General features: G+C 37.9%; 1 protein-coding gene across 7 annotated transcripts in view; it reads left to right on the top strand.

The window, feature by feature from the left end:
* Positions 1-15,184, top strand: part of HIPK3 (homeodomain interacting protein kinase 3) — a 107,953-nt gene that overhangs the window by 73,263 nt on the left and 19,506 nt on the right. For all 7 annotated transcript variants that reach the window (XM_012452309.2, XM_012452305.2, XM_012452303.2 and 4 more), the window contains exons 3-4: positions 6,453-6,576; positions 14,835-14,954. In XM_012452309.2, coding sequence (XP_012307732.1) covers positions 6,453-6,576; positions 14,835-14,954 — 244 coding nt within the window. The remainder of the gene's footprint in view (positions 1-6,452; positions 6,577-14,834; positions 14,955-15,184) is intronic.

Genomic DNA, 15,184 nt, shown 5'->3' with positions numbered 1-15,184 from the left:
AGCAGCCAACCAATATTTCATTTAAACCTATGAAATGCTATGCAATTACTGAGGAGTGATTTACTTCCAATTATGTAGTCACTTTTGGAATAGGTGTCAGGTGGTAATGTATGTTTTGTGTATTTGAAGTGGAGAGTTCTATAAATGTTTATTAAGTTTACTTGTTCCCGGTCTGAGTTCAAGTCCTGGATGTCCATGTTAATTTTCTGTCTTGTTGATCTATAGAATCGTTAGCTCTTCTTGTTACATTGATCCTTTTGCCATTATGTAATGTCCTACTTTGCCTCTTTTGATCTTTGTTGCTTTAAAGTCTACTTTATCAGAGGTGAGAATTGCATCTCCTGCTTTTTGTTTGTTTATTTTTATTCTCTGTTTGGTTGGTAAATCTTCCTCCTTCTCTTTGTTTTGAGTCTGTGTATTGTTGCATGTGAGATGGGTCTGGATGCAGCATACCGATGGGTTTTGGTTTTTTATCCAATTACAATATATATAAGTTTAATACTGGCATTTGATGCTAGCTGGCTGTTTTGCCCATTAGTTGGTGTACATTTTTCATTGTGTTAATGCTCTTTGCTTTTTGATATATTTTTGGAAAGGCTGATATTGGTTGTTCCTTTATATGTATAGGGCTTCTTTCAGAAGCTCTTGTAAAGCAGGCCTGGTGGTGGTGAAGTCTCTAAGTACTTGTTTGTTCGCAAAAGATTTAAAATTTCTTTCGCTTATAAAGCTTAGTTTGGCTGGATAGGAAATTCTGGGTTGAAAGTTCTTTTCTTTAAGGATGTTAAATATTGGTCCCCACTCTTTTCTGGCTTGTAGGGTTTCTTCTGAGAGATCTGCTGTAAGTCTGATAGGTTTCCCTTTATGGGTAACCTGACCTTTCTCTCTGGCTGCCCTTAGTATTTTCTCCTTCATTTCAACCCTAATAAATCTGGCAATTATGTTCCTTGGGGTTGGTCTTCTTGAAGAATATCTTTGTGGTGTTCTCTGTATTACCTGGAGTTGAATATTACCCTGCCTTGCTAGGTTGGGAAAGTTTTCCTAAATGATATCCTGAAGAATATTTTCCAACTTGGATTCATTCTCTTCGTCACATTCAGGTACACCTATCAAACGTAAATTAGGTCTTTTCACATAGTCCCATATTTCCTGGAGACTTTGCTCATTCCTTTTTATCCTTTTTTCTCCAATCTTGTCTTCTCGTTTCATTTCACTGAGCTGGTCCTCGACTTCTGATATCCTTTCTTCTGCTTGATCAATTCGACTGTTTAAATTTGTGCATGCTTCGTGATGTTCTCGTGTTGTATTTTTCAGCTCCATTAATTCACTTATATTCCTCTCTAAATTGTCCATTCTCATTAACATTTCCTCAAACCTTTTTTCAAGGTTCTTAGTTTCTCTGCATTGGGTTAGAACAAGTTCTTTTAATTCACAGAAGTTTCTTATCACCCACCTTTTGAAACCTGCTTCTGTTATTGGAACACACTTGTTCTCCATTAAGCCTTGTTCCGTTACTGATGAGGAATTGCGATCCCCTGTAGAGGGAGAGGCATTCTGATTTCCAGTATTCTCTGCCTTTTTAGGCTGGTTTCTTCCCTTCATTATATATTTATCCCTCTGTCGTCTTCGTAATTACCGACTTTCTAACTAGGTCTCTGAGCGGACGTCCAACTTGTTGATTCCCAGCGCCGAAATCTGAGCAATCCACTGTGCTGGCCAAAACAGCGGTGTTAAGATTGATGGTGCTTTTCTGCCCGGGAATCTCCGGACTCTGCACCAAGAGTCCGCGCTAAGGCGCCAGCAAAACCACCGCACTGGCCACAAGAGTCACTCTGGTGACTCATGGGGCTCCTCTGCTGGGAATCTCCTAGTCTGTGAGCAACAAATATTCGTCTGAAAGTGTGGCGTCCTCTCGTTCTCTGCGCTTTCACTGGGAGCTATGAGCCTGAGCTGTTAGTGATCAGCCATCTTGGATCTCTCTCACACATACATTCTTTTACTTAGTCCTTTAGATAATCTTCTGAGTATGTAAGGTCAGTAAAACCCTATTTTGAGACAGAGTCTCGCTATGTTGCCCAGGTTGGAGTGCAATGGCACAATCTCAGCTCACTGCAATCTCCACCTCCCGGGTTCAAGCAATTCTCCTGCCTCAGCATCCCAAGTAGCTGGGGCTACAAGCACCTGCCACCACGCCTGGCTAACTTTTGTATTTTTAGTAGAGACGGGGTTTCACCGTATTGGCCAGGCTGGTCTCAAACTCCTGTCCTTGTGATCCACATGCCTCAGCCTCCCAAAGTGCTGGGATTACAGGTGTGAGCCACTACACCCAGCCAAAACCCTGTTTTAAAAATGAAAATGCTGGCCAGGCATGGTGGCTCACGCCTGTAATCCCAGCACTTTGGGAGGCCAAGGCAGGCGGATCACTTGAGGTTGGGAGTTTGAGACCAACCTGAAAATACAAAAAATTAGCTGGGTGTGGTGGTGCATGCCTGTAATCCCAGCTACTCTGGGCTGAGGCAGGAGAATCGCTTGAACCCGGGAAGTGGAGGTTGCAGTGAGCCAAGATTGCGCCATTGCACTCTAGCCTGGGCAACAAGGGTGAAACTCCATCTCAAAAAAAAAAAATAATAATAAAATATACTGCTATCACCATCAGTTAGAAACTTCACTTCTTCATTAAATGGTAGCACATGGCAGAAGGAATTTGTTGCTCTTTGTCTGACAGAAACTCTTTTCTTGCTGTTAACAGAATTAAAATTATTTCAGTCTCTTTAAATGGTATATCTTAGGTGCTGTTATTCTGTTATTTTCTTTCATTGCTAAATGCAATAGTGAAAATTTCTACACCGAAAATTTAAAATCCTATGAATAATTTTTCATATTAAATATTTCAAAATAGTCATAAAGCTTTCATACACACAGCAATAGCCCTATTATTAGTCTTAATAATTTTCATTTAGCATTCAGATTAGTATATGGTTAACATTGGTAGTGAATCTCATTTCCATGGCATAGTTTCAAAACTGCATTTTTGCTTTGAATCTTCTTTAGTGTATGTTAATATATACCCTTTTAAACTCTTGTGCCCAGCTCTCTTTCTTTCTGCCTAGACTTCTGTACTTGAAGCCTTGTCCAAACCTAGGCTTCACTCTGATGCTTTTCTTTGTGTGACTCAACCTATGTTGAAATGATTTATTTGAGAAATGTTTACTGTATTCATATTCTTTACAAGGTTCTAGGTATACAAATAATGAACAAAAAGGGATGTCTCCATCTTTGATAGCTTTTTTAAATACAATATTGTGTATATATGGGATTAATAACTTAGTGCAACTTCTTTTTGTCTTTCTACAACATGTTTTAGCACTTGATTATATATCTAAATATAATTAATGTGTATACATCTACACAGACACTTGAATATTTTGTCAAAAGGATGAATGCCTTTTTAACCATGTTTTGAAGATCTTTTATACCTCATATCATCTCCCCATGGCTCTTAATTGTTTTCAACAAATGCCTGTGGATTGGTTAAGGTTCTACTGAATCTTGTGTTAATTACAGCAGAGATGGGGCCAAGAGTAGAATATTTTCTAGGCAGATCCCACGTCTGTGGTAGAAGACAACTTGTTCATTATCCTGAATTTACTTTGCTAGAAGAGTTGTAGGGAGGAAATGGGATGGTTCTCCCATCGGTCTAACTTCTTGAGTGTAGGGCTTTGCTTCTCAACTTTGGCTATATGTTGAAGCCACTCTTGATTCCTACAATCCCCAGGGTTTATGATTTAATTGGTGTATGGTGTGGCCAGGACCAAATTATTGTAATGTGCAGCCAAGATTGAGAACCACTGCCTTAGGAGATGATAACCCACAGTCTCAGTTAAGAAATTGGGACCGGGAGCGGTGGCTCACGCCTATAATCCCAGCACTTTGGGAGGCCGAGGCGGGTGGATCATGAGGTCAAGAGATCGAGACCATCCTGGTCAACAAAGTGAAACCCTGTCTCTACTAAAAATACAAAAATTAGCTGAGTGTGGTGGCGCGTGTCTGTAGTCCCAGCTACTCGGGAGGCTGAGGCAGGAGAATTGCCTGAACCCAGGAGGCGGAGGTTGCAGTGAGCCAAGATTGCACCATTGCACTCCAGCCTGGGTAACAAGAGCGAAACTCCGTCTCAAAAAAAAAAAAAGAAATTGGCAGAAGGTTTATTTTGCTTAACTCTAGATCCTATACGCATTGAGAAGGTCTGGGAACCATGCCAACATGCCAACAGTAATGAGGATTCATAGCTCCCTGATCTTTCAAAGGACTATTCTACGCAAAAAGATACCACAGATCCTCAGAGAAATAGCTACTTCTATGACTGGAGCAGGGAAAGAACAAGATGAGCCTGGAATATCTTGCTGTGTCAGAAAGCAAAGGAATAATCAGAGAATGATGAGGACATGTCAGAAGAACATAAAAGTCTCAGGGAGTTCTAACTGGTCAGATCTGGGATTTTTTTTTTTTCTCCTGAGATAGAGCTTGGCTCTGTCCTCCAGGCTGGAGTGCAGTGGCATGATCTTGGCTCCCTGCAGTTTGGACCTCCTGGGCTCAAAGTGACCCTTCCACCTCAACCTCCCAAGTAGCTGAGACTACAGGTGTGCACCATCACCTTGGCTAATTAAAAGTTTTTGTGGCCCGGCGTGGTGGCTCACGCCTGTAATCCCAGCCCTTTGGGAGGCCGAGGCAGGAGGATCATCTGAGGTCAGGAGTTTGAGACCAGCCTGGCCAACATGGTAAAACCCTGTCTCTACTACTAAAAAAATAAATTTTTTTTGTTTTTGTAGAGCTGAGGTCTCATTATGTTGCCCAGGCAGGTCTCAGACTCTTGGGCTCAAGCAATCCTACCACCTTGGCCTCCCAAAGTGCTGGAATTACAGCTGTGAGCCACCACACCAAATCTAGGAAAATTTGAGAATCAAAATAAGTAATTATAGTCATGAATTATAACTTATTGAATAAAATAGAAATCCTTTAATCTGTACTCATACAGTTAAATAAATGAAAAAAAGTTAAAGTACGATAAGAAATGGATTATTTATATATTTTCAAATTGAGATCCCACAAAATACTTAATTAGAAAGAGAAAAGGAGGAAATGGAGAAATATAGCAGACATCATGTGATCAAAGTAAAAATTGTTAGTACTGAATGGAACATATCAAAATTGCATGCTATCTAATAAGATACAATGAGAAAACATGATCACTTCTGTGATATTCCTCTGAATCTAATTATGAGGAAGCATTAGATAAACCCACACTGAGGTACATTTCTTCAGATGTCTGGTTTGTAATATCTTATGCAAAGGTCATGGAAATCTAGACAAAACTTAGGATTTATTCCACATTGAAAAAGACATAAAAGAGATATGACAACTAAATGCAATGCACGATCCTGAGTTGGATACTTTTGCCAAAAAGGATGATATTCGTATAATTGGCCAAACTTAATTGGAGTCTGAAGCTTAGATGGTGGAAGTGTATCAGTGTTCATTTCCTGATTTTGATGCTTGTATTGTGGTTATGGAGGAGAATATTCTTGTTTGTAGGAACTATAAAGTATGCAGAAATTTGGCAAATTATTCTCAATGGTTTAGGAAAAAAATATGTACTGTTCTTGCAACTTCTCTGTAAGATTGAGATTGTTTTAAAATTAAACACACATGCACACACAAATCTAGGATAACTGATACATATGACTTCTTGGAAATTACACAGCTGTACATGGGTATCTCTTAGAACATGAATCTTCTCAAGGGAAATCCATATGAAGTAGCAACATAATTTATCTAAAATGATATGTTTCACAGAGTATATTTCCCAAATGACCAACCCCTAATGCTTTTTAACTATTTTGTTATGTTCTATATACTTGTCTGCCTTTTAAGACAGAATACATTGAATTTAGTTTAATCTCTTGGATGATGAATGGCTCTAATTAGGTGAATATTTATTACCATATTCTGAAGTTGTATCTAGATCTAGATTCACTTTTAGCCTTTGGGGGTTTGCTTTGTTTTAGTTTTATCTCTCAGTGTCTGGTTTTCAGTTCTGTCATAGTGTATGCATTTAATAGTTTGCCAGTTCTCTTCCTACTGTATTATTTCTGATCTGCTGTAGTCTTGAAAGCAAGATCTGTGTTTTTTCCTTTTCAAAAAATGTTATGTTAGTAAAACTGTAAGGGAAAAGGATTACAGTGGAGAGACTTTATTCTAGAAATGTCGTACTCATAGTGTCCCTTTCAGATTAATTCAGGATTATGTCTAGGTTTCAAAGAGTTCTGAAATAGTGAAAGGTTCCTATAAATAGAATGTGATACCTCTGTCATTTTACTAATTTTTCCTAGAATGTCGGATGAAATTAGGTAATTTTAGAGAAAAACTACCCTGATTTTTGTTTTAATCTTAAATTTCAGAGCTCCGGAGATTATATTGGGGTTGCCATTTTGTGAAGCCATAGACATGTGGTCATTGGGATGTGTGATTGCAGAATTATTCCTTGGATGGCCACTCTACCCAGGAGCCTTGGAGTATGATCAGGTAACAAATAATGATAATCTAATAGAATTGGTAGAAAGTAAAGAATAATAACAGACTTATAGGAACGAATGCCTGCAGGTATACAATACATGGGAAAGTCTTTTTACATAAAGTGGCAGAACCTGAGATCTTGTAGAAGTGATTTTGAAAACTGTTTTATAATGCTGAAGTAAATTTTCATAAAGTTACAACCTGTAGAGTCTCAAAACTAGTTATATAAAATTATGGGAAAATTTTATATTGTAAACATATAAAAGGTTGGATTGTATCCATTTAATTAATTGTGCTTTGCTTGGGTGACAAACTTTGATGATGTATGAAATTTCAGCCCCTCCCAAAGAATAAAAGCTCCTAAAAGGCATTAAAACTTTTGATCTTAAACCAGCTGCCATTATTGGGTTTTAAATACCTCTGTCACTTGAATCCTCTTCAGTCTTTTTAGCTGTTTTGAATGGCGCTGAAATTCTCTTTTAGCATTGTTTAATCATTTTCAGTAAAATTCAGCAAAATACCTTATTAAGCACATTTTTTATGGTAGTTTTCAGGTATATTAATTAGCCTTTCTATACTACTAAACAATGTTGTTTGCTAGTAGTCTTAAATTTTAATACCAAGATTATTTTTTGGAGGAACTGCCATCTTATTCATTATTCTTTCAGCATCTTTTTTATTAAAAGATAATGTACTCAACTCAGTCTAATAGAAAATGCTAGTCAAAATCAACAAAGTAGTTACATTAATTTTGTCATTCTGTTTAGTGAATAAATACATAATTTTTATTTAAATGATATTTAACTTTCAAGCAAGAAAAAATAGAAAATAGAAGAATTTAAAACACATATTACATAATCATGATTATAGCCTTATATTTTAGGGCTATTTTCTCTATCAAGAGGAGTAAGAGAGGTAATTAATTTGGGTGACTTAAATGTTCCTGAGATGACTCTGTCATTTAATACTGATTATTAGATTAGATGTTATCATTGACTCTTATCATTGTCCATGAACCTTCCCTTTTAGGTTAGGTTTTCTGTATTCTCTGCCTTCCCTCCTCCACGTTCAGGATTCCACTTAATAAACAGTTTGTGTAAAATTTTCCGTACGTCCTGTCTTCTTTCAGCTTCCTATCCAATGACTAGCTTTGATACAGATGCGAGACTACTGTCAGTTCTGAACGAGTTGGTAATTAAATCAGAGTCCCGTAATCCTTTAGCTGTTGGGGGACTGAGGCACCAGTAAAGTGCTAGAAACACACCCTTGGCTTTGTAGATTACAGTCTAAGGCATGCATAGTGCCCTGGAGCAGGACACCCTCTAGTGGCAATTTCAAGTTGATTTGTTACTATACTCAATTAGAACTTCACAGTTCATCTTGAACAACTGATGTTAGTATTGAAAAGGACCCCAGAGTATATCCAGTTACTGCCCCCATTTCATTTTATAAGGGAGAAAATGGGACACCCAGAAAAATGAATTCACTTGTCAAAAGTCACAATGGTAATTTTAAAGACAAAGCCTTGACCAAAACTCAATTTTTCTAAATTTTATAATAGGTGTTTGTTTTTTTAAACTAAACTGATCCAGATTGACAATGTTTTCGGGATGTATATTATTCCAAAGGGATTAACAAAAAGCCACTGGCATATAGCATCACTACAGGTCAGTGTTTTAAAATATTTTACAAACTACATGAATGCAAATAAATAGGAGTGATTTTATGGGCATCTTTGTCCCAATCTGAGACTTTAAACTCATTTTCAAGTATGTTATTTGTTATATAGGCTTTGATAAAGTGTCTGTTTTCAAGATAAGGGAGTTCCTCTCTATTCCTAATTTTCCAAGATTCCCTTCCACCCCCTCAATAATCCTAACTTGGTTTGGGACTTTCAAGTGCTTTTTGTTTTTTTGCATTTGTTAAAATGTTCACATCTGTTTTTCTTTTTTTTTTTCCTTTCCTTTCCTTTCCTTTTCTTTTTTGAGATGGAGTCTCGCTCTTTCGCCCAGGTTGTAGTGCAGTGGCACGATCATGGTTGACTGCAACCTCCACTCCACCGGGTTCAGCAATTCTTCTACCTCAGCCTCCCTAGTAGCTGGGACTACAGGTGTGCACCACCATGCCCGGCTAATTTTTGTATTTTTAGTAGAGACGGGGTTTCACCATATTGACCAGGCTGGTCTTAAACTCCTGATCTCAAATGATCCACCCGCCTTGCCTCCCAAAGTGCTGGGAATACAGGCGTGAGCCACCTCGCCTGGCCATATATGCTTTTCAAAACAGCTTTAGTCTATTTATTAATGTGTTTGATTTTCATAGATTTTCCCCATATCCCTAGATTATGGTCACCTAATGTTAGGAGGATATGAAAGGGCTACCAGGAGGAATATGTCTCTCTCTATTATCTGTTCCTTATTCCAGTAATCAGGTGTCTAGATATGATTGGACACCTCAATTGGGAGTTGGTACCTTTTTTTTTAGACTGGGTCTCAATTTGTCATCTAGGCCGGAAGAGAGTGACACGATCATAGTTCACTACAGTCTTGAACTCCCGGGCTCAAGCAGTCCTCCTCTACCGAGCACACCTCAGGCTGTGCCCAGTAGTTAGCATGCCTGACTTATTTTTTTTTTGTAGAGATGGGATCTCTTTCTCTATGTTGCCTAAGCTGGTCTCAAAGTCCTGGGTTTAAGTGATCTTCCACCTGGGCCTCTAAAAGTGCTGGGATTACAGGTGCGAGTCATTGCACCCGGTCTGGCAGTTTTTTTTCTAATTATTATTTTTTGCCTGACAGTGACAGTGCAGTGGGCAATAGTAATATTAACTAATTAATACTTACTGACTCTTTTATGTGCTAGGAACTGCTCTTAACACTTTATATTAACTCATTTAATGCTCATAACAACCCTATGAAGAACATACTACTATTGCCCGTATTTTATAGATGGAAACTAAAGAGTTCTTAATAGTAGAACTGTAATTATCATATTCTTTTTTAGAGACAGAGTCTTTCTCTGTTGCCCTGGATGGAGTGAAGTGGTAGGATCATAGTTCATCGGAACCTTGAACTCGTAGGCTCAAGTGCTTCTCCTGCCTAGGCCTCCTAAAGTGTTGCTGTCACAGACATGAGCCACTGTGCCTGGCCAAATTATTATATTCTTAAAAGCCAAATTTGGGTCACCAGGAAAAATACTCAGAGTACATTAATTCTTCATTATGGGGTTCATGTTCTAGCCCTTTAATCATATTTATCATTTCTTAAAGCCTTTCCAATGCAGTTTTCTCTTTGCATTTTAGATTCTATAAGTAGACACTGACTATGTTGAAAATTTATAATTTTGTAGTTTCTCATGTGCATTTCCTTTCCATTTATATAGACACCTATATTTAGTGTATGTGTTTAGGTAAAATCCTACCACTAATTGTTACAGTGCGTGAATTCCTTCCTGTCTTAATTGTAGATAAACTGTCTTATTATTGTTCTATTTATAGGACTTCACTTACTAGGGAAATATCAAAAGTATTCTAGGGAATTAAGGAATATTTTATTGATGGATGGATGGACAATACTTGGTAAATGTTGGTTATTTCTCCAAAATGTTTGTTGGAGTTTAGGTAGAATATTATCCAGAACAACTAAGAATCTGACTTTGTATTCAAATTATATTTGGTAATTTCAAGTCTTATGTAAGCAAAATAAAATTCACTATTACAACAGCAGAGAAAAATAAATCTTTCAAGATTTCTATTTTTGTCAGGCTATTTAGCAAAGAGACCCATTGAAGCTGGCTCACATAAGGGGACATTTATTTATATGTGTGGATGTATTAGACCATTTGCATTGCTGTAAAGGAATACCTGAGTTATTTCTAAAGAAAAGAGATTTAATTGGCTCACAGTTCTGCAGGCTGTACAAGCATGGCTCCAGCATGTGCTTCTGGTGAGGGTCTTAGGAAGCTTACAACCATGGCAGAAGGGAAGGGGAGCAGGTGTTTCACATGGTGAGAACAGGAGCAAGAGATGGGGGAGATGGGTACCACACACGCTGAAACAACCAGATCTTGAGAGAACTCACTATTGGGGGGACAGCACCAAGCCATTCATGAGGTATCTGCCCCCATTACCCAAACACCTCCCACCAGGCCTTACCTCCAGCATTGGGGATTACATTTCAACATGAGATTTGGAGGGGACAAACATCCAAATTAATCAGTGGACTATCACAAGGATTCAAGAATGAAACTATAATAAGACTGGGATTTGTGAAGTTTGGAATTGAAGGTGCTTTTCAAAGCAAGGCGACACTAGAGGTATTAACAGGTGTTGGCAGAATTTCACTGGTACTGGACCATCAGTGTGACTAAGCTGTTCTTTGAGTGCCTTTGTCTGTTCTGATCTGAGTTTCTGCTCACCTTACCTTTGGTTTGGTTACATGACCATAAAACTCCAGCTCTACCTATAACCCTTCAGCTCATCCCCCAAGAGTAATTGGTATTTCTTAGTTCACGTTTCTGACATAATCCGATTTACTTACTTTTTTTCTAGTTGAGTTCACAAGGCCAATTTATGAATTATGTGTCAGATTCCCATTCTTCATCCACTGGAGATGGAGGAAGGCAAACATATTCATATATTAGGGATTCTAAATGGAACATTTTTCTCTTCAAAAGACTGGGCAGGCGATATTACTAGTAATAAACTAGAGTTTCACTGGCCACTATTTTTTTTTTTGGTTTTGTTTTGTTTTACAGTGCCAAAACTCTTGAGGTACATTAATTGCTCTGTTGTCTTTGCTTTTTTAGCACTTTGTTTTCTTCTTCACAATGGCTTACTAGCTTAATTGCAAATTATGTATTTAAATATTTATTTGTTCTACCAAATTATGCTTTTCAAGATTGACACCATATTTTATTCATCTACATATCTTTAGCATCTAGCACATAATAGATGCACTGTTGAAATTGAATTGTTGATGGCTTTTCTGTCTGATGCAGCATCTAGGTACCAACCTCTTAGTACTTTTTCCTTCAATTTCTGTGTTTCCTTAAAATAAGGAATTTAGCTACTTATGGGGTGGGAGGTGGGGAGAAAGGGCAGCACTGTAATGAAATGAAGCCAATTTGTAATGTGGAGGTTTTTGTTGTCATTTCATATAAAATTGGGTATACAAATGTGGATAAAATAGACTGTTGTTGGAAGGCACACAATCTAGTAGGGAAAACAAATGTAAAAATTTGTAATATAGTGTTATAAATGCATTACAGTTGTTATGTTCTAGGTGTGATGATAGCACAGAGTAGAGTAATTACTTACACTTGGCATTGTCAGGGATGGCTTTATAGAGGGGAAGATTCTTGAGCTGAGTCTTGAAGGAGGAATAGTAAAAGTTTGTCCTGTGGATTTGGTGAAAAGGGGAATAGTTATGTTGGATAAGTAGGAGTTCGAGAACAACATAGGAAAGATAAACTGGCCCATGTGGTTCGACGTGGTGCTGGATGGTGCTCAAGTACCAGGAGAATATAAAAGGGCAGGGAATAGATATAGTTGGAGGGCCTGTTTGCCAGGCTTAGAGGTCTGGAATTGATCCTCTAGGTCAGGGGTGTCCAGTCTTTTGGCCTTCCTGGGCCACACTAGAAGAAGAAGAAGAATTGTCTTGGGCCACACATACAATACACTAAAACTAATGATAGCTGACGAGCTTAAAAAAAAAAATCGCAAAAATAATCTCATAATGTTTTAATAAAGTTTATGAATTTGTATTGGACCTCATGCAGCCCCTGGAGTAGGGCTGCTGGTTGGACAAGCTTGCTCTAGTCAGAAAAGGTTATTAAGCAGTTTTATCCAGCAGACTAATAGATGCACATTTTGCCAGAATGTCTGGTAGTAGTGTGAATAATGAATTGGGGGTAAGTGGGTAAGGACAGGTAGAACAATCAAGAGGCTTGTGCAATTGTATAACTCAGGATTGAAGAGGATCTGAGGTAGGGATGGAGAGGAGGGGACTGTTGTGAAAAATGTTAATGAAGTAAAATTGTTAGGCTTTTGGATGTTGAGGGAGCATCATGAGGAAGAGGAACTTATCTGGCATCAATTTCAGGTTTCTGATTTGAGTGGATGGTGTTGCTAGTTAACCACAGGAGGAAAATACATACAGATTAGCAGATTTGGGAGCAAATCACTTTAGGATATATTCAGTTGGAGGTACCTAAAGTCCAGCCAGGTAGAAAGTTTCAATAAGCAGTTGGATCTGGAGCTCCAGAGCTAGAGCTAAATATTGAGAACACAAATTTAGAGATAAAATTGTGGGCACTTAAGGATTTATAGAGGGGAAAAAAAAAGATAAGACTCTGGAAAGCAGTATCATATAAAGAACAAACAGAGGAAGACAGTTAAAAACTGTCAGGAAGTAGAAAGAAACCCAGAGAAGAATGGTGTCGTGGAAATTGAACGAACAGTTTTATGTAAAACAGTAGTAGCCATTGGTATAAAAGTGAAACAAGGATTTATATATATATATATATTTTTTTTTAAATTAAAGACAGGGTTTCACCATGTTGGTCAGGCTGGTCTTGAACTCCCGACCTCAGGTGATCTGCCCACCTTGGCCTCCAAAGTGTTTGGATTACAGGCGTGAGCCACCATGCCTGGCCTATATGTGATTATTAAATGTGTCTGTTACTAACAGGCCATTACTTATCTTAGTACTGTATCATGAAGGTGATAAGAGTAAAATTCAGATTGCAGTGTGTTGAGGTATGAATGGGAAGTGAAATAATATAGGCATCTTACGGGTAAGACAAGAAAGAGTTAAGTATTTAAGGGAGCTTTTTTTGTTTTGTTTTACTTTTTTTTTTAAGGATAGAAGATATTGAACATTTTTGTGTTGGTGGGGAGAGAGCTCAGAGGGAGGAAGAAATAAAAGATGCAGAAGAAGATGGACTAATTGATGGAGCAGAGTCTTTGAGGTTAAAAAAAGAAAGGTCTTTGAATTCATTCTCAAATACAGGTTAGGGGAGTCAAGTTTTAGTAAGAAGGAAGGATAGAAAACAATTTTAGCCCCCCCCAAGAGCTCTCTCTTAGCCTCTGTTTATTCCCCATGTTTCCCACTCACTAAGTGGAGGAATCGATATTTGAGGGCCTACTGTGTACCATGCACTTTCATGGACTCTGGGAGTATGTAAGTAAACAAAAAAGTCCTTGAATTCATGGAACTTAGAGTCTCATGGAGAGGCTGGAAAGTAGATGTATAGAATATTACATAGTGAAGGGCATAGTGTAGAAAAATATGCTCAGGAGGATGGTGAGTGAGGTATTGAGAAGGGCAGAGTTTGCTGTTACTTATTTGTGGGTCATGGAAGGCCTGGTAACATTTGAACCAAGAGCTGAAGGAACCAAGAGAGCCATACAGATATCTGGAGAAAGAATGTTTCAAACAGAAATGTTAAGTTCAGAGGCCCTGAAGCTGGTGGTTTTTAGTATTATCCTTGGGAGAACCCATCAACTACCATGCTTCTTCCCTTAGAGACACAGCTGTATATATATCAGTGTCTCAAAGAAGTGTTCCCTCTAAACTCCCATCATAGTAATTCACCCAGTCTTGATCAATCTGAATCTCTTTTGAATCCATTCCTTCTTCTCTATCCCCATTCATTCTCTCAGTTCAGACCCTCTTTATTTCTTCTCTGGCCTTATCCCCTCACCTGTTGTCAGACAACACTTGAAAAATGTAAGCTGTCAATTTCCTGCTGAAATTTCTCCAGTGGTTTCCCATCATTATTACCTCCTGGCATAGAATCCAAATTTCTTAATTTGCTGATAAAGCCCTTTACCTGCTAGTTTAATTTCATCTCTTACCATTCTCCATTAGTGAACCTCTGTACTTCCAGTCTTTGAATGTGAGGGTATTCTCTCTTGATTTTCCATATTTACACATACTGTAACTTTAGCATAATTTTCCCCCACCCTTCCAGTGCTAACTCCTGTTTGTCCTTTAACACCAAACTTGAGCATCACCTCTTCTAGAACTTTACCTGACCACAATTAGTTTAGCTCTATGCCTTTTCTGTGTATCAAACATGAATTTCTTATGATACTTATTAATTCTGTGTTATAATTGTTTCTGTACATGTTTTCCACCAGACATTGCATTTCTTGAGGGCATAGACTATGTATTTTCATACCTGCCTTAACATATAGCCTAGTGTCTGACTTAAGTGTTCTGTCACATGAAAGAATAAACTATTCTGTTCTGCAAATTATTTTTCAGATTCGATACATTTCTCAGACTCAAGGCTTACCAGGAGAACAGTTGTTAAATGTGGGCACGAAATCCACAAGATTTTTTTGCAAAGAAACAGATATGTCTCATTCTGGTTGGAGATTAAAGGTAATTTATTAAAAAATAGAATATTTAGAAGAATCATTTTATAAGATGCCTCATGCATGCATAATACCTTCCATGTCTATTTATGTTTTATTACATTTCTTCCTTCTTTTGAATTTTCATTTTTGGCTCTTCCTGCTTTATTTTTTTTTTTTCAGTTTTTTTTTTTTTTTTTTTTTTTTTTTTTTCTGAGACAGCATCTCTCTCGCCCAGGCTGGAGTGCAGTGGTGTGA

The sequence above is a fragment of the Aotus nancymaae genome, unplaced genomic scaffold (genome assembly GCF_030222135.1).
Source record: "Aotus nancymaae isolate 86718 unplaced genomic scaffold, 86718_ANA_hifiasm-v0.15.2.pri h1tg000059l, whole genome shotgun sequence".
Classification (NCBI taxonomy): Eukaryota; Metazoa; Chordata; class Mammalia; order Primates; family Aotidae; genus Aotus; species Aotus nancymaae.
The sequence above is the reverse complement of the archived record's forward strand: the minus strand, read 5'-3'. Positions and strand labels throughout refer to the sequence as shown.